The sequence below is a fragment of the Pyrus communis genome, chromosome 16 (genome assembly GCF_963583255.1).
Source record: "Pyrus communis chromosome 16, drPyrComm1.1, whole genome shotgun sequence".
NCBI lineage: Eukaryota > Viridiplantae > Streptophyta > Magnoliopsida > Rosales > Rosaceae > Pyrus > Pyrus communis.
Window position 1 is genome coordinate 6,086,865 of NC_084818.1, and position 21,777 is coordinate 6,108,641.

Here is a 21,777-nt window from a genome sequence, read left to right on the forward strand (position 1 = left end):
GGTGACGAAACCGATGTCGACGTCGCCCCCCTCAAAACCATAAGGGGATGGGTGTTGTGCCAGGAAGTCGGCGAGGGCTTGTCCCTTGACGGCCTTTTGTGGTACATACTGAAGGCTGAACTCGGATAAGGCGAGTGTCCATTTCCCGATTCGGCCTTTGACCATAGGCCGAGTCAGCATGTAACGAATTACGTCGGTTTGGGCGATGACCTGCGTAACTGTGGGGAGCATGTAATGCCGAAGTTTGGATGCGGCAAAAAACAGCGCTAAGCAAAGTTTTTCGACAGGTGCATAATTAATCTCTGGGGAATTCAGGTTTCGGCTAAGGTAAAAGATAGTTTGTTCACGGCCGACATTATTATCTTGCGCGAGGAGGCAACCAATAGATTCGTCGGCTGCCGAAATGTATAACTTAAGGGGTTTGTTGCGACAAGGTGGAACGAGCACTGGTGGAGTGGAAAGGGCCACCTTGATCTGCGTAAACGCAGTTTGATGCTCTTCGCGCCATTCAAATCGGTCGGTCTCCTTCAGTTTAAGGAGCGTAGAGAATGCCTTCATTTTACCGGCCGAATTGGCGATGAAACGCCGGAGGAAATTTATCTGCCCGAGTAACGACTGGAGCTGTTTCTTTGTCGTCGGAGGTGGGGCGCTGATGATGGCGCGGGCTTTATTTTCATCGACCTCGATGCCACGATGGTGTACCAAAAATCCTAGGAAATTACCGGCCGAAACACCGAAAGCACACTTGGCCGGGTTCATCTTGAGGTTGTTTTTGCGCATGCGAAGGAACGCTTGCCTTAGGTCGTCCAGGTGTGTTTGACGACGTTTGGATTTTACGACCACATCATCGATATAAACTTCGACGATTGTACCGATTAAGTCGTGGAAGATCATATTCATGGCTCGTTGGTATGTGGCGCCGGCATTCTTGAGGCCGAAAGGCATGACTACCCATTCGTAAGTACCAAGTGCCCCCGGGCAACGGAAAGCCGTCTTGTGGACGTCAGCTTCGGCGATGAAAATCTGGTTGTAACCCGCATGACCGTCCATAAAAGATAGCAGTTCATGATTAGCTGCGGCATCAATTAATAAATCTGAAATCGGCATCGTATATTCATCCTTGGGAGTAGCCAGATTTAGATTACGGAAATCGATGCAAATGCGAAGGGCACCGTTTTTCTTTAACACGGGGACGATATTGGCCAACCATTCGACATACCGAGCGGTCCTAATAAACCCGGCTTTCAGAAGCCGAACTAATTCTTCCTTAATGCCGAGTTGTACTTCGTTTGAAAATTGGCGAGGAGGTTGTCGAAAAGGCTTACACCCCTCCTTGATGCGTAGCTCATGTTCTACAAGGTTTCGGTCGAGGCCAGGCATTTCATGATAACTCCACGCAAAGCAATCTTTAAACTCATGGAGTAGCTTACGGAGTTCGACCTTCATGGACGGTGGGAGTAACGCACTAATAAATAATGTTCGAGGATCCTCGGCCGTGCCTACGTTAACTTCCTCTAACGGGTCCTTGACTTGAGGTCGATGGTCTTCGAGTTCGGCCGGCGCAGCCTGAACTTTATCGAACGATAGAACGGGGCCGTTATCTGCTTCGGCCAGAAATTCGATCAAATTGATGCCAGAATGTGGTTGCTTGGTAATGGCGTACCAATGGGCCAGCAGACGTTCCATTGTAGATGAAACCGCGGCCTGACGCCGTTCTTGCGTGGTGTGCTCAATCATCGGCATTGATGACCAAGTTCGCCAAGCCAAGTCTCGCCGAATCCTGTTGGACAGTCTCGGCGCCGACCTCAATCACTTTTTGTACCGAAATTCTCGTCGGCCGCCCATCCTCGTTAAGGCCTTGGAGGGTGATGTAGCTGACGTGATCATCATAATAGCGAGCCTGAATCATGTTGGTTTCAAATGGTTGGTTATCGGCTGGGTGGACTACGACCGATTTGCCATCCCAAAAGATGAGGACTTGGTATAGTGAGGAAGGAATGCAACTGGTTTGGTGGATCCAGTCGCGGCCAAGTAATGCGTTATAATCGGTCTTGGAATCAATGATAAAGAATGCCGTCATGTGTTGACGGCCGGCAATGCTAACTTCCAACGGGAGCACCCCTTTGGTCTGCGATTTGTCACCAACAAAGCTGCTCATAGTGATTCCTGATGGAATGAGTTCATTATCAGAACGACGTAAGGCCTTCATGACGGATATCGGCATAATGTTGACTGTGGCTCCACAATCGACAAACACTTTAGAAATGGGAAATCCTTCGATGTGAGCCGTGACGTACAACGGCTTCAGGTGTTGGAGATTAACCGAGGGGGAGCGGGGAAATAGCTCGGCCAAAGCGGCTTTAAGGTTGTCCCCGCTCTGGTTTTCTCTATCGTCGTCGTTTGCGACGAAGTCTACTTGTGTTGCTTCCTCGGCAACTACGTCCCCGTCCAAGAAACTTGACTGGTGGGTACTCGGTTGGAATTCAGCTGGTAGGACGTGGACCATACTGATCTCCATATGTTCGAGGACCGAGGGGCCCATGGGGTCATGGTCGTCGTCTTCCGGAGAACTATCCTCTGTAGCAGTCGTCGGAAAATCCTCGATCAAACTTTTGAGTTCCTCGGTAAGAGCCGGTATCCGAGACGTGGGAACCAAATCGAGTGCGGGTGAGCCATTTCCTTCGGCGATGTGGACTGCCGAAGATTTTCGTTGGTCCTTTGTTACACGGGCTCGTTCTTCATATGCAATACGGGCGTTCCTTGTGTCTAAATAGGTATCCAATCGTGCTATCCGTTTTTCCTCGTCGACCGTGAGGCCGAAGAGCGATACAGCAGAGAAGACTTCGAAATGATAGCGTAAATGCTGAAGGTCTTCGAGCGAAAAGGGTAATTCGGCGGCGTCGATATCTGTATAAGGATCGACCTCAAAACCAAGGACCCGAGCCTCCCGGATATGTTGAAACCTAGCTTTAATGGCTGGATCAGAAGTTTTCTGGATAATTTGCTCGGCATCAGGGCAAGTTAGCGCCAAGTCGAGGGCTTCCTGACATGCCTTGGGGAGTCCGTACAAGTCATTTGCGGAGTACTTCTTATGAAATTCTCGCATGTATTCCATGGATGCACCGAGGAACGGAGGGTGTAAGTTGCGCCGTATTTTGATAAGCGGCTCGCGCGGTGGTAACTGAGAAAGTTTCCTTTCGGCCTCTTTTGTAAAGTACTCTAGACGAGCTCTCGTTTCCCCAGGCCGGAGAAGGATCTTAATACGTTTCTCAGCCTCCTCAATGGTGGTTTCGAAATCAGCCTCCGCTACTTTCTTCCCTTCGGCTAACTCGGTCATGATAGTCGGGGTTGGCCGTTCGCTACTATCTTCCACGGCCTGTTTTGGTTGCCATTGATTGGCCGGGCTGGCCTGCGCTCCTCGTCGCCGAGCCATGCAATCTATCCGTTGACGACGACGTTTTTGGGATTTGGACAGTGCCGTATACAAACCAGTCGGAGAATTGTAACTGTACCAGCGTTGATCCGATGTCCTTGGTGGTTTGAATGTTTTGCGATCGGCCGGTGAGGCCGAACTATTAGCATTGCGCGAGTAATAATCCTCATTGTAGAAAGGTGCGTCGAAATCCAGACGCCGCCTGACCGAGGTCTGGTCTTTCGGCCGTACTTGTGGGCCGAGTCGATCAAACACTTGATGTCGTGGACTTAACCCTGTCGACGATGTTGTAGAGGCCGCAGGTGGTGTTGAAGATGTCTTCCTTCCAGGCTCCACTGGTGTTTTACAATGGTCACATAACACCTTCGATCCACAAGTTCCGTCGGATTTTGACCTTGTCATCGGCTCATCGGCGGGTTGCGCCGATTGTTCCGTTGGTGGTGCATTTGAAAAGATATCAAGCTTTAGTCTTGTTTGACCATTTGGTCGACGGATATGCTGCACCGGGACATATTCGGCCTTCCCTTTGTTTTTGGGAAGGTGAGCATCCACCATACCAATCGTTGTTGAAGGGAAAGGATTAACGTCGACCGCCATCTTTTCCGGAAATTTCAACTTTCCTTTTTCAATCCAGCTTTGAATTGTGTCCCGGAACACAACACAATTATTGGTTGCATGCTTATTAGAATTATGATATTTGCAGTATATCTTTCCTTTTAATTCATCGGCCTTAGGGATAGTATGCCCCGGCCGAAGCTTGATGATTTTTGCTGCCAATAATTGATCGAAAATTGCGTCAGCTTTGGTGATATCAAAAGTGTATACTTTTGATGACTTAGCCGTTTCCTCGGCGGTCAAACGTGTTTTGGCGTCTTTGGTATTTACTTGTGCCAAAGCCTTGCAAACATAGGGTTTGTCTATTATTATCTCGGCTGCATCCACACTAGCGTACTGAGGGTCTTCACTTTCGGCCGATGCATAGCTCACCGTGGGGTTCTTATACAACGTCCCCCGGGATGGTGACTTTGATATCTTCTCTTCTCGGAGCAGATACTCATATTGTTCGACGTGTTGAGCAAGTTCGTACATATCTCGAATATTTGCCCCCAGAAACTTCTTTTTGTATTCCACGTCTAATCCGTTGAGGGCGATCCTGACGAATTCTACTTCGGGGAGTGGCATTCGGCACCAATTCCTGGCCGATTTAAACCTTGTTAGGTATTCCATTGGAGATTCATCAGATGCTTGAGCCATCCTGGCCGAGGAAGATACGGACATCTCCATCCCTGGCCGATAAAATTGTTCATGGAACTTTTCGACCAACTCTTCCTAACTCTGCACGGAGTTGGGTGGAAGATTAATGTACCAGGCGAAAGCTGAGCCTGTCAGTGAAAAGTTAAACAGTCGTAGTTTGTAAAAATCACTATTGACGTCCCCACATTGCGATGTGAACCGAGCCACATGTTCTAGTGAGGATAATGATGATTCCCCGGCGAATAGGCTGAAATCGGGGATCTTAAATCCTCGTGGGTATTCAAACCTTTCCACATAAGCTGGGTACGGGTGAATGAATTTTGGAAACTTCGGCCCTTTTTTTAGGGCCGAATCAATCATTCTCTGGACTTCGGTCACGTTTATGGAGGCGACTTCTTCTCCCTGGCTTGGTCCATCGGCTCTATTCCCTGGTCCTCTTCTTTCTAAGGGGACTGATTGTGGCCGAGCGGACCCTCTCTCGGCTGGTATGGGCACATTCGTCGGGAGCTGCCGCGGTTGGCCGACCTGGCCATCTTCGAAAGCTTTACTGACTAGTAGTTCAAGCATTCTGGTCTGTGTATCGCTATTACTACGTATTGCGTCTAACAAATCATTCATCTTCTGACCAATCGACTGCTCGACCTGACGATATTGTTCATCCAGTAGTCTCCGAAGGAATGTCCTAGTTGGTGGATCGGAACCTTCTCCACCATCGTCATCACAATCTTCTACAATCCCTTCCATGAACATTCCAGCTGTTTGATTCGGGACTGTGGGGTTGTAAGGTTGTCCGCCGAGACAGACTTCATTCTCCCGGCGTGTTATACTAGTGGCCTCGGGCGGCGCAATTATGATCGGATTTTTTGTAGAATGCAAATCCTGCCCAAGGCCTTGCACTGGCAAGTCAGTTGTTGACTTTCCCATGGTTTTTTTCTGCTTCGTAGACCGTGTCTCAATGGTCATGAACTCCGAAGGTTTAGCACAATGGTCCCACTGGGCGTGCCAAAATGTTGATCCTAAAAATTACAAAACCTACGTGGCGCGCAGGCCGAGTAACTAATAAGCTAACTACATCCTTCGGTCGAATGCGGGGCGTGCCAACTCGTTGGCCGAGCCTGGCCGAGGAGTAAAATTTGTTGATGTAGCTTTGAGCGCGTTGCTGACTTCTTTAACTTGCGATTGCGACCGAGGAAGGAACACTCTCGGTCTCTGGGTTCTACAGCCTGAAGACAAGGCTGCTAATTCTGCGGAGTTCACAAATCGTCCGAGCCCGATTCAGTCACTGTGATTATATTCGTGAGAGTATAAGCACGTCGAATCGAGACCAAGGTGTATGGGCACAGGTACTCGAACGTGATATATGTCTTGATGGTAAACGTAGTTCGGCCGTCGGAATGCCGAACCCTGAAACTCACATGTGAGTATCCAATCATAAAACCACTCGGCGACCAGTACGCCGAGCAATGTAATTCGTAACACCTAACTATGCCGAGAAAGCTTAGTAAGGTGACCTCTGCCAACAAAGGTTCGAAAACCTTCCTCGACCGAGACTTGGATAGATAATCGGTCGACCTCGACGCAGTGTTGTTTATCCAAACTGAAGATGCTTCTTGGTCGGCTGATTCTGCGGCAGCAGTGCTGTTTATCCAAACTGAAGGTGCTCGCCGGTTGCTTCCACAGTGCTGTTTATCCAAACTGAAGGTGTGTCGGCAGAAAAAAAGAAAAGGAAAAAATCTCAAGATGATTGAGAGGTTTTGCGCAGGGCAATTGTATGCTGAGTTCAAGGTCCTTTCCGTTTGCATGATTTCTTGTATTTATAGTGCCCCATTCCTTGAATCCGACTCCGATTTGGATTGGGAGTCCTTGTCCCACTTCGCCTCTTCCTCGAACAAACCTACTCCCACTGGGATTCTGAATTTTCCTTCTTTTCGGGACTTCATTCCTTGCTGGTCGAGAATCCTAGTTGTACCAGGACTTCCTCGACCTTTCTATTTATCTGGACTTTTTAGGATTTGGCTGACCCTGCCAGCTGGCCCGGGCCTTATTATTCGGCCCATATTATTTGTCATCACCTTGGGCCGAGCGCATCCTGCTGCTCGGCCCAACAATAATATTTTAGGCCCAAACACTAGGATATGAAAACGCAAATTAAAATGATATTGTTCAATTAATCTAGCTCTTTAATCCTGTGTTATGCAATATATATATATATATATATATATTTTGGTAAAATGTGTTATGCAAAATATTAATATTGTGTGGTTATTAAAATTGTCCTATCCAACCTTAGTGCTACCCAATACAATCATGAGTACTACAGGAGATTTTGGTTGTTAAATTATCAGAGAAACATGTTAAATATCTACTTGCATTAATATCGATATTGTCCTCAACTTGATAATTATTATCCACACAATCCGTCAGATGTAGGGTTTAATCACAAAACACCTCGGTATTAATTAGAGTAAAATTGTGATATTTAAACTCTTCTTTTTTCTTTTCTCTAGCCAATGTAGGTTATTCTACACAAATAACTTGGAAGGATGTAAACAAAGCCGATTATTGCACTTATTTACTATTTATCACAAATTTTATCTACAATGATATATTTACTAAGGTTTGGCGAAATAATTTGATTTCAAACTCATCATTTACGAAATTCGAAATTAAAATGTTTTTCATTTACAAGTAAAGAAGAATACCATTAAACCATAACAATAAGTGTTACTATCTACCACATTAAAACATCACCATTGGTGAAAGTAGTTGATGGGAAAATCGATGCTATAGTTTCCACCCTTACTAATAGTTTAGCGCACCTATTCTTGTTACTCGTTGAGGCGAATGGGGAATTTTGTGTACAAAATTCGTTATTTACTCATTGATGAACTGCAATTTTGAATCGGGGAGAACTAAAATGGATAATGTTTGTGTTCCTTCTATGAGAAAATCTACTTGTCCTCCCACCTAAGAATAATGCATCTTCACAGTAGAAACATCATAACCGAACCGTTCATTATCTTTATTATCATCTAAAGGTCATACATGGAAAAAATCATTTAATTTGAAGATTATCTAGCCATTCATATGCATTCATTATGAGGATGCTACTTGTTATCAAAATTATTGATTGATTTGACATAGATAAATAGTTAAATAATTTACAAATTAAATACTTTTTTTTGTATATATAAATTTTAAATGACGATAAAGAAAATAAATAATTCAAATTATGTTGTTCGTACGATAACGATATATTAATAGAGGTGGAAGAACAAATAAGTTCTTTGACAACGCAAGCATGATTCAATTAAAATACCACGGAGTACTATTCCAAATAAAAGATCATTAACTATTAAATGGGCAAACCCTATCCTCCCATAGAAAAAGAATAAACAAACAATAACCTAAAGCGATGTCTCTTTTCCTTCAAATTTACTTTCCCAAAAAGGAGTGTTTCTTTGTTAACCCAAAGAATTTTGTTTTAATGAATTGTTATTAGCATTCTAAAAATCTCATTTTACATTCCAAATTTTCTATATTAGGAAAAAAAAAATATACTTATAAGGAGTATAGAATGAGATTTTTGAAGTGCCAATAATACTTCCTTTGTTTTATTGTGATGAGATGGTACTAATGGGGACTAAAAAAGGAATTATCATAAATTAAAGCATCTTCTAACTTTTATATTCGATGTAATTCTCAACACGTTTAATGTTTAAGTACTACTGAATAGCGAATTGCTTTGATGCATAGGGTGAGTCGTGTTTCATGTTTAAGTACTCTTTTGTTTTTGTAGTTTAAATGAATTTAATATAAATTATTAATTATTATATTATTTGTAAAAAAAAATTAGTACTCTAAAATATTATTGTGCACTCTTCATATGGTGTATTTTTTTTTTTTTTGGATTAATTTTAGTTTATTACTTTAAAGTTTATAGGTTTTGAACATTTGATACACCAAGTTTTTTTCATCCTACAATGGTACTTAAAGTCATAATTTTGGAACAATTTCATACCTCTATTAATGTCACATCCCGGTCCGGGGCAGATCACTTCCCAGGCCCGCTCCGCTACCGTAGCACGATATTGTCCGCTTTGGGCTTACCATTCCCTCACGGTTTTGTTTTTGGGAACTCACGAGCAACTTCCCAGTGGATCACCCATCATGGGATTGCTCTAGCCTTCTTCTCGCTTAACTTCGGAGTTCCTACGGAACCCGAAGCCAGTGAACTCCCAAAAGGCCTCGTGCTAAGTAGGGATGAGAATATACATTTAAGGATCACTCCCCTGGGCGATGTGGGATGTCACAATCCACCCCCCTTAGGGCCATCATGGGATTGCTCTAGCCTTCTTCTCGCTTAACTTCGGAGTTCCTACGGAACCCGAAGCCAGTGAACTCCCAAAAGGCCTCGTGCTAAGTAGGGATGAGAATATACATTTAAGGATCACTCCCCTGGGCGATGTGGGATGTCACAATCCACCCCCCTTAGGGGCCCGACGTCCTCGTCGGCACACTCGCGGCCAGGGTTAGGCTCTGACATCAAATTGTCATATCCCGGCCCGGGGCGGATCACTTCCCGGGCCCGCTCCACCACTGTAGCACGATATTGTCCGCTTTGGGCTTACCATTCCCTCACGGTTTTGTTTTTGGGAACTCACGAGCAACTTCCCAGTGGGTCACCCATCATGGGATTGCTCTCGAGCGCTTCTCGCTTAACTTCGGAGTTCCTACGGAACCCGAAGCCAGTGAGCTCCCAAAAGGCCTCGTGCTAAGTAGGGATGGGAATATACATTTAAGGATCACTCCCCTGGGCGATGTGGGATGTCACAATTAAGGTTGTTGTTAAGTTAGCCGTTAAATTATGATATGACACCCACGTGCACAATGATTGAACGTCACGTGTCAATATGGATCCACGTGAATATTAAAAAATTAATTTTTTTTTTTTCACTCCCCTCCCTCTTCGACTACTCTCCTTCATTCCCGACCCAACTCACTTCCCCACCCCCTTCCTCCTAAACCACAGTGGCGCCAATACCATTTTCCCAACCGCAACTATGGTCGTCGCCGCACCTCCACCGCCTCTGCGACCTACCCCAGGCCCAGATTCCTTCAACGACGTACCCCTGGGCTCGACCCCAATATGCTACATGACTTAATGAAGAAATGAAGGGACAGAAGTTTGAATTATAGATCTACCAAGAACCATGAATTTTTCTATCTAAATCAGAACGAAGAAGGTACACCAGATCCATACAAATTCGCCAAGAAAATCCACCATACGTATATTTATATGACAAAAACTTCAAATTTATTATACCATCTTCGCCTTGTGCGCTATCTAATTACGATGTGGGGGAGGTAGATAGGTTCAACAGCTAGCGGCAACGACGGCTGGGGATGTGCCGACAGCGACATGGGGTGCGACACTGTTGAGGAAGGAAAGGAAGCAGTGGAGGCGGAAGGCTCTTGCTCGTCGAGGAAGAGGTCCTCAGGAACCTTAAAGGTGCCGTGCACAAAGACAACTACGCCACCGACGGCAAGAGCGGAGATGAGGACGGATCTGACAGATGTGAGGAAGACGACGAAAACAGAGAGGCGATGAGGCCCAAGAAGGTTTGGGTTTCGGAGAATGTGTGGCCGAAGATGACGAGGGGCTGATCAGAGGTGCGGCAGCAGCAGTGGTTGCGGTTGGGGAAAATGGTACTGCGCCACCGTGGTGTAGGAGGAAAGGGCTGGGTTTTACATAGAGGACCTGTTCGTGAAGGAGGGCTATAGGAGGAAGGGGTTGGGGAAGTGAGGGAGAGGTGGGTTGGGAATGGAGGAGAGTGGAGTCGAAGAGAAGGGAAGAGGAAAAAAATTTGATTTTGAAATTTTTTTTTTTGAAGTTTTAAAATTTTTAAATATTCACATGGAATCATATTGACACATAGCTTCTAGTTATTGTCCACATGAGTGTTACGTCATAAGGTAACAGCTAATTTAACAGCAACTTTAACAAAGATATGAAGTTGTTCCAAAATTATGATTTTAGGTACCACTCTAAAATAAAAAAACTTGATGTATCAGATGTTGAAAATCAAGAAACTCTAGAGTAGTAAATTAAGATTAATCATTCTTTTTAAATATAAAAAGTTTGAAATGCACATGAAAATTTTGGAATGACAATACAATTTTAAAAAAAGTATGGGATAAAAATTATCAGTAATTCTCTTGCAAAAGTGCTTAGGAATTCCTTATTATTTTTGTCTAAATTTTATGTTTATTTCTTTATTCAGACAATAACGCTTTTGCTAGAAATGAAAAACAAAAAAATTTCAATAAAAATTCAAGAGCTTTCTGCATATTCACTTGCAGCTGCGTTTTCTAGAAGCACTGATTTGTACTTCCTCAAAAACCTCAGAACATCTAATTTCATAAGGCACGTTTATCTATTTTAGTCAAACCCTATAAAAAGTGCTTTATTTAGTTAGTTGAAATCACTTTCGACACTCCCATAAGACATAAGGAGTTTAAACATCGTCAAACACAGCCTTAATCATACTCACTCTCAACTGATCAATACAAGAGTCTGGCGTAGATATTATAAAATATAATGAAGGTTTCATGTTAAATATGATATTGGAAAGGATAAAAATAGGATTGGATACCATAAAGAGCAGGATGCTTCACCGATACAATTAATAGAAGGATAATTTTACATATGCACACTACGAAAATTTAACAATTATGACTTAGAACCTGAATAGATTAACAAAAACCAAAGGAGAAGAACCAAACTAGTAGAAAATTTGCCTTTTTTCTAGATGCGCATTGTAGCGTGAAACCAAGGATTTATCCCCTTGCCTCTGTCTTACACTCACGTGATTGTGAGAGATAGAGACGAGGGGATAAATTTCCGGTTACACCCAAGTTTTTCTCCTGGTTGACCTATGCTAATATTGGACTAGCTCCTGCAATTTTCTGAAAGCTAATTAGTATAAATCCCATGTAGCAGTCTTATTTGGCCATGGATTGTTTCCCAAGTTGTCTTGCTCCATGCTTTCAAGAAATCTTTTTAAAGGATCTGGTGTAGAGTGATCCCCAATTAAGTTCACTTCTTCCCATTCCTGTAAAGGAGGCATCTCTATATCCATCTCACCGTTAAACCCTTGGTTGGCAGCTGCACTTCCTATGTGTGGAAATATTGGTGATTCTGGTAATTGATTCTGGATATGTTGTGTGTCAACAGCATCATGTTGTGAAAATACTTGCAACTGATCAACGAATGTGTTGCTATTACTTGGATGGCAAGTTGCAAAATCAACCATTTGGCTCCCAAGAGTTTCGATCTCCTCTTGTAAGTACGCAACCTGTGAGGAAAGACTGATGGGTAAATGGTCTACACAAAATTATGTATTGACATGTGCAAGTGAGAAGTTTGCAGAGGTTAGCAGCATGGAAACCTGTTGTTGGAGTGCAAAGATTTGCGAGACACATCCATACACAGGATCACGCATTCGAGCTAGCGCTTCATACGACATGGTGATGGCAGCATCACTTCGATTTTGCACCGGTAAGTGTAGTAGCAGCTTGGACACATTGCTTGCACCAAACACTTTGTGTACTGCTGCAAAGTGGTCGGCAGCTTGGTCGTAGCAGAAGTAAGGAGCGAAAATGCATTCGCTTGTGCATTTTCGCCGTAGGAATTTGCATGCTCCACATGAAGAGCCTAATCCTGCCATATTCCTAAGCTTTTAGTACTAAACCTGTGACAAGGGTTTTTTCAGGTGGTACCAGAAATTGACTGGTGCAGATCCAAAGTTTAGATTTAGTCTTTATAGCCATCACTCGAAAGGGTTTGAAGTATTCTTTTTGTACAGAGGACATCCTCATTTTAGTGAAAGCTATTGTTCTTTTGGGTCTCCTTTATGGGGTACATCATCAATCTCAAATTGGGCAAGCATTCCCTGATTAATTAATGCCTCTAAATTATTAAGGGTCCTTGTTCTTAATTAAATAATCTTCAAGAATGAGTCCAATATTTGATGGAAGACCTAATCATTATCATCATAAGTTGGGCTCAAAAAATGAGAGAGCGTAGCTCTAATTAGTACATTATTCTTGACTATCTAGTAGAGACAAGTACAATAGCCATACATTTCTTTCTCATGTATGGAAAGTATATCTTGCGCAAAATAAACTTATGGGTTCTATAGATGTACCTTAATCAATCTTGTTTATGTAGCAATCGTGGATTATGACGGTTGGTTCAGTAGATCTATTCTTTTACATTCGAGTTTAATTCATATTGAATTGTAAATGGAAAAAAAACACCTTATTAGTCAAAATTTGAGGGTTGCAAATATCAAATTGAACTACTTTACTATAAGCTTCATTAATGTAATTAAACTATATTTTACTCTACTAAAAGTTCATTAGTATACTAGATGGCCATGGAATTCTCCTCTATTCCACTTACTAGGGCAACCATTCGACGAGTCGATAAGCCAGTGCATGAGGAATTCATGGAAAACACTGTGTTGCAAATTATAATATACCTTGAGCCAAAATCAAACGATGGGGTTGGTGGATTCTGCTGTGTCATTCTTCCTTAACTAATGAGATTAGAGTTCACATTCTTATTAATTCATCCTATTTTCCTAGCTTAGAGATTGGATGTAGAGCCTGTGACTCATGGCGTCTCTACTTGTCGTTATGCTCCATTATTAACCTTGTTTTAAATCCATAATGCACGTCTTAATTAGGTCCCCATGTTTATATTTTAATCCTACATTATCAGGTTGGCTGTTGGCCACTTAATCCGGCCGGGTCGCTGCTAAGACGACTGTTCTTGTCTCTGGAACACCAAAAAAGCTTCAAAAATAGCAAGCTGCCAATCCCCCACAAACCCTAGCTATCTCCTGTTTGACAATGAGTTGTAATAAGTGCTTAAATTTCTTCTTCGGGCTCTAGGTTATAAAAGCAGAAATATTTGGGCAAATAAGAGAGTGAGTTGGAGGCGACAAAATGCTATTTTCAGCAAAACGCATAAACTTTTCTACTTTCTGTCATTTCACATATCACAAATGTGAAAATTCCTTTTGGAATCGAGTGAGAATTAATTGATGCATGAGAAAGGAATGTATGAGGGGGATGGTGGGGGCGGTAGCTTTCCGTTTTCGAGTTTCGAGTTTAACGATGAAAGTGTCCTTCCCTATCATAGCGTCCTTTACAGTTTTACCCAGCTGCAATGCTAGTAGCTAGGGTTTGTTAGCTTCGTTCGCATTTTTTGGTGCTCTGTTTGTACTTGTTTGTTACCAATACCAACAGGGTTGCTGCATGTGAATCCTTTTCACTTGCGTTCTTGATAAAATTTTGAGCTGTCATCAACTGAAGTAATTGAATACAGTTTCTCATTTAAATGCTACACATCACACTGCTGAATCTTGAGAGAGTTTAAAAGTTTTTAATCATAAGGAAGAAGATTTAGTTAAAAGAATCAGGGGAGTTGTTAACCAAAAAAATAAAATAAAAAAGAATCATGGGAGTTGAAGTAAGTGGTTTTGTGAGTCATCAGGATTAAGAGGTGTGATTTTCGGGTTTTTTATGTTTTAATTTTAATTTTTATATAAAACAATATTCTACACCAAATTAATCTAAACTACGGAAAAAAAAATTCAAAATTTGGGTAGATCGGGGAGCGCTTTGATTACCCCAGGTCTTTGCTCCAGTCTTTCTATATATTAATTTGCTGGCTTTTCTTTCTTGCCCTACGTATTCAACAGCAAATGGTTTCAGGGAGACATGAACCTAATATTAAGAAATGTTTTTAACAACGTTTCTGTTTCGTATGACATACCATCTTAATAATTAGGTGGCCAGTTATCCAACGGGAGGAGCTCGATGCTTGCTTTTGATATTAACCAATTATATATTGACACGTGCTTATTCTTTTTAGAAAGATAAAAATAAATAAAATCAGAATAAAAGTTTGAATGTAATTAGAAGTTTCTACAAATGAGGACTCTTTTATCTTTTTTTCCTTTTAAAAGGACCAATCATACTTATATTAGTATTATGACTGACACACAAAGGTTGTCTCTTTTATATTCCCAATTAATTTACAGGATTAGAATGGAACATAAGGTTTCTCATGTCGTGTTATAAAGAGTTAAAGGTTGTATATAAAAGCATGCCTAAGCGTTAACTAATTAACAACTTAATATGGTGCTAACTGTTCGATTAGGTCTCCTCTACAAATTGAACTTATGATCCGTTCATTTTTTAGTGCTCATTCATATTATTCTTACTGAAATTGGAATCATTTAATCTTTTAATTATTATTGTTTTTTAGGGAAACAAATGCAAATTCAGTTATCAAACAGATGTGTTTGTCGAGAGAGAGAGAGAGAGAGAGAGAGAGGGGTTTGGATGATAGAAATGGGACCTAATTATTAATTATCATTGTAAATTGTATTGTTTATTTATTTATCAAGTCCAGTTAAATAACTCATCTTCAATTTTAATGAAATTTTGCAGGATGATCTTTCATTGATAGCGTAAAACTTGTAGTTCAAATTGTAAAAAATATTGTGAAACGAGTTTAAATGAGTAATTAGCACTATATTAAGTTACCAAGAGTACCTTGTAATTTTGTATTGTTACAAATGCTATTCTACACTAATATACACTAAGAAGAGGAGAAGCTTTGAACCGAAGAAGTAACGAATAAAGAGGAAGCTTCTCTAACTTCCAGTACCAAAGCAATCCATTACTTGTACCAGTTTGATAAGTTTTACTTTCACAATCAAATTGTATTATGTCGTGTTAACGAGTGAAATGGTTGATAGGCTTGAGATATGGGCCGGGCCAGGACTCTAAGAGGTTACAATCAGTGTACATTTCTGAGGCCAAGACTGTGGCTCAAAGGAACAAAATAACCAGCCCAATGTAATCTTATCTTGCCCTTGGATTCTCTGAACATTTTGATTTACTGATCTTTGTGCCCTGGCATAATATATACATTTTTGTTAAAATTCTTCCACAAATCCAATTTATTTATAAGGAAATGAAAATTGTTGCTAGTCACAAACATTTTATTCATGGTTCACCTTATCTCTTCATGCATCTTCATTCAAGAAAACAACAAAATAAAACCCCACAATAATAGACATGGGTTTTTCCAGTTTCTTCCATTCTCAATTCTGTGGCCAATAAATTGTCTGATTTTTATTTTTTGTCACAAAAAAAATTGCCTAATTTTTGGTGGAGAAGAAGAGAGCTTAAACACTAACCTCAGGTCCTCAAGCACCAAGAAACGAGTCAAATGACTGAGTTTCCAAGCACTCTTTATTTGACACGTGGCATCAATGCAATCTTCATTCTATGGTCTCGAACCATTCAACAAGCAAATCCAAACGATGTCAAATTCTGTACACTCAGCAACACTATAAAGGCAAACCAGTTCTCATTTCTTTTCCGCTCAAAACACAATAGCATACTGTGCTTGCAGGCAACCAGGAGTGCCCCCCTCTGTCACTCACACTAGAACACAACCGTCCGATCCGCAGAGATCATGGCCACTGCTGTCTCTACCATTGGATCTGTCAACAGAGCACCCGTATTACGCCTTTCCCACCTTTTTTATGCCTTAACTTTTTTGTGTGTGTTGTATGCACAATCATCAGGTGCTGAGAAGCTAAACAGTAGTTAATTGTCATTAATAATATATTAGTTACCTACTTAGGGTAATGTTTTGTCACACTTATGTTTTCAAGTCTTCTAGATAAATACTTAAATTATTTATCCAAACTACATATACAACCAAGAATCAACCTAATAAATAGTTCATATTCATAGTTTTGGGAAACAGAAGTTATCATACCTATGTGAGTTTGGGAAACAATTTGTGAGTTTTGGAAGGTAATCACGATAAAACTAAAGGAAAACTAATCGTTGCACTTTTAATGAAGTTGAACCTGAATGGCTCTAGCAGCAGTGCTTTAGTTCCAATCTCAACCTTTTTGGGAAGCAGCTTGAAGAAAGTGAACTCAAGGTTCACCAACTCCAAGGTTTCCTCTGGGAGCCTCAGGATTGTCGCGAGTGTGGACGAAGATAAGCAGACCGACAAGGACAAATGGAAAGGCCTTGCCTTCGACACCTCCGACGACCAACAAGACATCACAAGAGGAAAGGGTATGGTGGACTCCCTCTTCCAGGCACCTCAAGAAACAGGAACTCACTTTGCCGTCATGAGCTCTTATGAATACATCAGTACGGGGCTTCGCCAGTAAGTTCAGAGATCATATATATTCTTATGAATATTTCACGGTTCCAAATCCACGACCAATATAATTGTTTCTAAGTTTCGGATTATTACAGTTAACAAGATAACGAGATGGTTCTTGAATAGGTACAACTTCGACAACAACATGGACGGTTATTATATTGCTCCCGCTTTTATGGACAAGCTTGTTGTTCACATCACCAAGAACTTCATGACCCTTCCTAACATCAAGGTAGATATCACTATCAAAGATTTAACTATGAGTTTCTTCCATAATTATATTAATTGCAGGAATTTAACTTAAATCATCACTTAACTTTGTTTGCAGGTTCCTCTCATCTTGGGTATTTGGGGAGGCAAAGGTCAGGGCAAGTCTTTCCAGTGTGAGCTTGTCTTTGCCAAGATGGGAATCAGGTTAGTTCATTTGTCACACGTGCTTTATGTCACTCAATTTAAATTGTTCATGTATTAAGACTTGAATGTCACACATTGAAAAGCTAAGTAACTAAAGGTCGTTTGGTAGCTATTTCTTTTTTCAGTTTTCAGATTTTACATGTTTCAACTTTTTTTTTTTTATTTGAACAGAAAACTCCTTTATTTTCTTTAGTAACTTTTTTAGAACTGAAATGTTTTTTTGGTAATTGAATACTACTTTTGTGAATTTTCATATTTTATTTTGATTTTGGTTTTCAAATATAATTTCTTTGAAAACTTAGAACTGAAAAATAGTTACCAGTTTGGCAGTTTATGGTCACTTGGTCAGATAATAACTGCGCTTCTTGCTCAACCTAGCTTTTTGATGATATTTTTTCAGCCCTATCATGATGAGTGCCGGAGAATTGGAAAGTGGAAACGCAGGAGAACCCGCGAAGCTGATCAGGCAAAGGTACCGTGAAGCAGCCGACATTATCAGGAAGGGTAAAATGTGTGCACTCTTCATCAACGATCTTGATGCAGGAGCTGGTCGGCTTGGTGGAACCACCCAATACACTGTCAACAACCAAATGGTGAATGCCACCCTCATGAACATTGCTGATAACCCGACAAACGTCCAGCTTCCAGGTATGTACAACAAGGAGGAGAACCCCCGTGTCCCAATCATTGTCACCGGTAACGATTTCTCAACATTGTACGCTCCTCTCATCCGTGACGGTCGTATGGAGAAATTCTACTGGGCTCCCACCCGCGAAGATCGTATTGGAGTCTGCATTGGGATCTTCAGGAGTGACAATGTTGCTAAGGAAGACATTGTCAAGCTTGTTGACACCTTCCCAGGCCAATCTATTGGTATGCTAAATGTTTTCGTGTACCTTAATTAAATAGTCTGACATCCTGACATGTTAGGTAATAAGATAGTCATTCTGACGCGATGTCATAATTTTGCAGATTTCTTTGGTGCCTTGAGGGCTAGGGTTTATGATGATGAAGTGAGGAAGTGGATTACGGGTGTTGGCGTGGATAGCATTGGGAAGAAGCTTGTGAACTCAAAGGAAGGACCCCCAACTTTCGAGCAGCCGAAGATGACTATCGAAAAGCTCCTCGAGTACGGAAGCATGCTTGTCCAAGAGCAAGAGAATGTGAAGAGAGTTCAATTGGCTGATAAGTACTTGAGCGAGGCTGCTCTTGGTGATGCTAACTCAGATGCTATGAATACAGGAACTTTCTACGGTTAGATCCTTGATATTTAGAGAGCTCCTGTGGGAGGTTTGGATCCATTAACTTGATTTGGTAAATTTACAAAATGTATTAGGGCCCACGAAAAAATATATGTATTAACGGTTTTGTAATTGTCCTTGTGTAGGCCAAGCAGCGCAGCAAGTGAATGTTCCAGTTCCTGAAGGTTTTTCACTGATCCAACTGCAGAAAACTTTGATCCAATGGCTAAAAGTGATGATGGAAGTTGCTTGTACACATTTTAGGTCGTTTTCTTTTAGGTTATAATTGAGGGGAGGGTGGAAGGAGAGAAGCACTTTGTAAGGATGTTAAGGGTAAAAAAAAAAAAAAAAAAAAAAAAAATTTTGTCTTCCTATGTCGGATTGGTGTCATGTAATCTTGTATTGTAATGTACACTATGCAATCTCAGTAGGCGCTCTTCTTCTTTCTTCCCGTCAGTTGTTTTAGGTAGTTCAGTTAGTCATGTTGTGCTGCTTATCTGAGTTTATCTCCGTCGTTTCTCCCATGGAAGTCTCTTCTTTTTGTTAATGTGAACCCAAATGCGAAAATATACATTTAACTATTTCACACCATCGTACATCTATATTTAAAAACTTAGCATGTAAGACCATATGATTGATACAAGCAAGGTTTAATTTTCGGAAAGATCGAAATTGGGGAATCATATTTCCTTTTTTTATCATAAGGGAAATCTAATTCCAGTCCAAACTATCGCAAAGGAATTTTCTCTCAATTTAAAAATGAGAAATTTTATTTGAACCCATTTAACCTATTTCTATATCCAACTTTAAACTTTAAATGTGAAATATCTTTATTATCCTATTGCATAATTACCATCAAGTACAAGATAAAATTAACAAAAAAAAAAAACAAGATTTATTAATAAACTCACAATCAATAACTAAACTCTAACCATTATGTAACTTTTAACATGCGTTTCGTTCTGGTAAAAACCCTAAGATGCTTTCATAAAGAAAAAATAAGCTCTTTTTGACAGTTGGAGAGTGATTTTGAAATTTTTAATCCTCCAACTAAAATATAAATTTGTCACATCCCAGACCGACTTCGTCGTAGCACGATATTGTCCGCTTTGGGCCCCGACCATGCCCTTACGGTTTTGTTTCTGGGAACTCACGTGAGAACTTCCCAGTGGGTCACCCATCCCTGGGATTGCTATCGCACGAACTTGCTTAACTTTGAAGTTCCGATGAAATCCGAAGCCAGTGAGTTTTCAAAAAGCCTCGTGCTATAAGATCACCCCCTCTTCGTTGGTCAATGTGGGGATGTTACAATCCACCCCCCTTAGGGGCTCGATGTCCTCGTCGGCACACTCGCACCACACGGCAGAGTGCCTCTGATACCAAATTGTCACATCCCAGACCGACTCCGCCATAGCACGATATTGTCCGCTTTGGGCCCCGACCATGCCCTTACGGTTTTGTTTCTGGGAACTCACGTGAGAACTTCCCAGTGGGTCACCCATCCCTGGGATTGCTCTCGCTTGAACTTGCTTAACTTCGGAGTTCCGATAGAATCCGAAGCCAGTGAGTTTTCAAAAAGCCTCGTGCTATAGGATCACCCCCTCTTCATTGGTCAATGTGGGGATGTTACAATCCACCCCCCCTAGGGGCTCGATATCCTTGTCGGCATACTCGCACCACACGGCAGAGTGGCTTTGAAACCAAATTGTCAGATCCCAGACCGGCTTCGCCGTAGTATGATATGGTCTACTTTGGGCCCCGACCACGCCCTCACGGTTTTATTTCTAGAAACTCACACGAGAACTTCCCAATGGGTCACCCATCCCTGGGATTGCTCTCGCCCGAACTTGCTTAACTTTAGAGTTCCGATGGAATCCGAAGCCAGTGAGTTTTCAAAAAGCCTCGTGCTATAGGATCACCCCCTCTTCATTAGTCAATGTGGGGATGTTACAATCCACCCCCCTTAGGGGCTCGATGTCCTCGTTGGCACACTCGCACCACACGGTAGAGTGGCTCTGAAACCAAATTGTCACATCCCAGACCGGCTTCGCCGTAGCATGATATGGTCCACTTTGGGCCCCGACCATGCCCTCACGGTTTTATTTCTGGAAACTCATGCGAGAACTTCCCAATGGGTCACCCATCCTGGGATTGCTCTCGCCCGAACTCGCTTAACTTTGGAGTTCCGATGGAATCCGAAGCCAGTGAGTTCCCAAAAGGCCTCGTGCTATAGGAGGTGGACATGTACATATAAGGTACATCACCCCCTCTCTGTTGGTTGATGTGAGATGTTACAAAATTTATTTATGCGAGAGTTGAGTTATTGATTTATTGATCGATATGCCATATACTAACATTCTGACTATTAGCTGTATAAGTTTATCAAGTATTTGTTATTCCTTTTGGATACCATTTACTAAGTCTTCTACTTCTTAATTTACATATAACCATAACATCCTGCTTTTGTTATTGGATTACATATCAAATTGCTACTACTTAATTCGAGAGTCACAGTTCAGATAATAGACAACATTGATTGGCTAAGTTCCTCATGTTTGCGTTCATATAATATCTTACTGATAATATTAGTCTTTGCTTTGCAATCTAAATTCTAATTAGCCAAACCACCAACAGCTACGTTCTTTGCATCATTGTTTTTTTGCATGTTTTCCAGCTCTTTTCATTTGATTTTGGTTTTTTATTTTTTAAATGGGTGTAAAGATAATTTTACATATTTGAATTGGGTTGTGAGGACAATTAAGGCAATAAATTTGGGTCTAAAGATATATCGAAAGTTTAATTAAAAATAATATGAGTGTAAAGAGTAAGCTGAGTGTAGAAAGAGATTCAATGGGTTCAAATAAAATTTTCCTTTAAAAATTTTCAAATTTTAACATCTATTACGAGAGATTTTTTAGTGTGACCAGTACATAGGAAGATATATCACATGTCAATATACAAATGGTGGGGAATGTGTGCTAAAAAAGTTAATAACTTAAAAAATTAAATTTTCCACCGCTTCTATTAAAACACGTGGTGTACTACTTGTGTTTCTGTTACAATAAAAAATTTCTCATCTATGACGATTCAAAAAATTTTGAAATTTGTTAGAAAATGTTAAAACTTCCAAGTTTAAGATTTTTTTTTAAAGTAATTTAAAG

General features: G+C 41.2%; 1 protein-coding gene and 1 pseudogene across 1 annotated transcript; one reads left to right on the forward strand and one right to left on the reverse strand.

Annotated features, from left to right (window-relative positions):
• Positions 1-11,667: 11,667 nt before the first annotated feature.
• LOC137719691 (LOB domain-containing protein 33-like) lies at positions 11,668-12,417 on the reverse strand. Its single transcript, XM_068458736.1, has 2 exons — positions 12,139-12,417; positions 11,668-12,045 (listed from the first exon to the last, which is right to left on the reverse strand). Exons 1-2 carry the CDS (start codon positions 12,415-12,417, stop codon positions 11,668-11,670), a joined length of 657 nt encoding a protein of 218 aa, XP_068314837.1.
• Positions 12,418-16,169: 3,752 nt separating this feature from the next.
• On the forward strand, positions 16,170-19,185 carry LOC137721232 (ribulose bisphosphate carboxylase/oxygenase activase, chloroplastic-like; annotated as a pseudogene).
• The last annotated feature ends 2,592 nt before the right edge of the window (positions 19,186-21,777 follow it).

What these genes read in the sequence shown, in the direction of transcription:
- LOC137719691 (XM_068458736.1), bottom strand. Translation starts at nt 12,417, where the DNA reads ATGGCAGGATTAGGCTCTTCATGTGGAGCATGCAAATTCCTACGGCGA. An exon ending in TCTTTGCACTCCAACAACAG is followed by an intron (nt 12,046 to 12,138) that starts GTTTCCATGCTG and finishes CTTTCCTCACAG; the next exon opens with GTTGCGTACTTACAAGAGGA.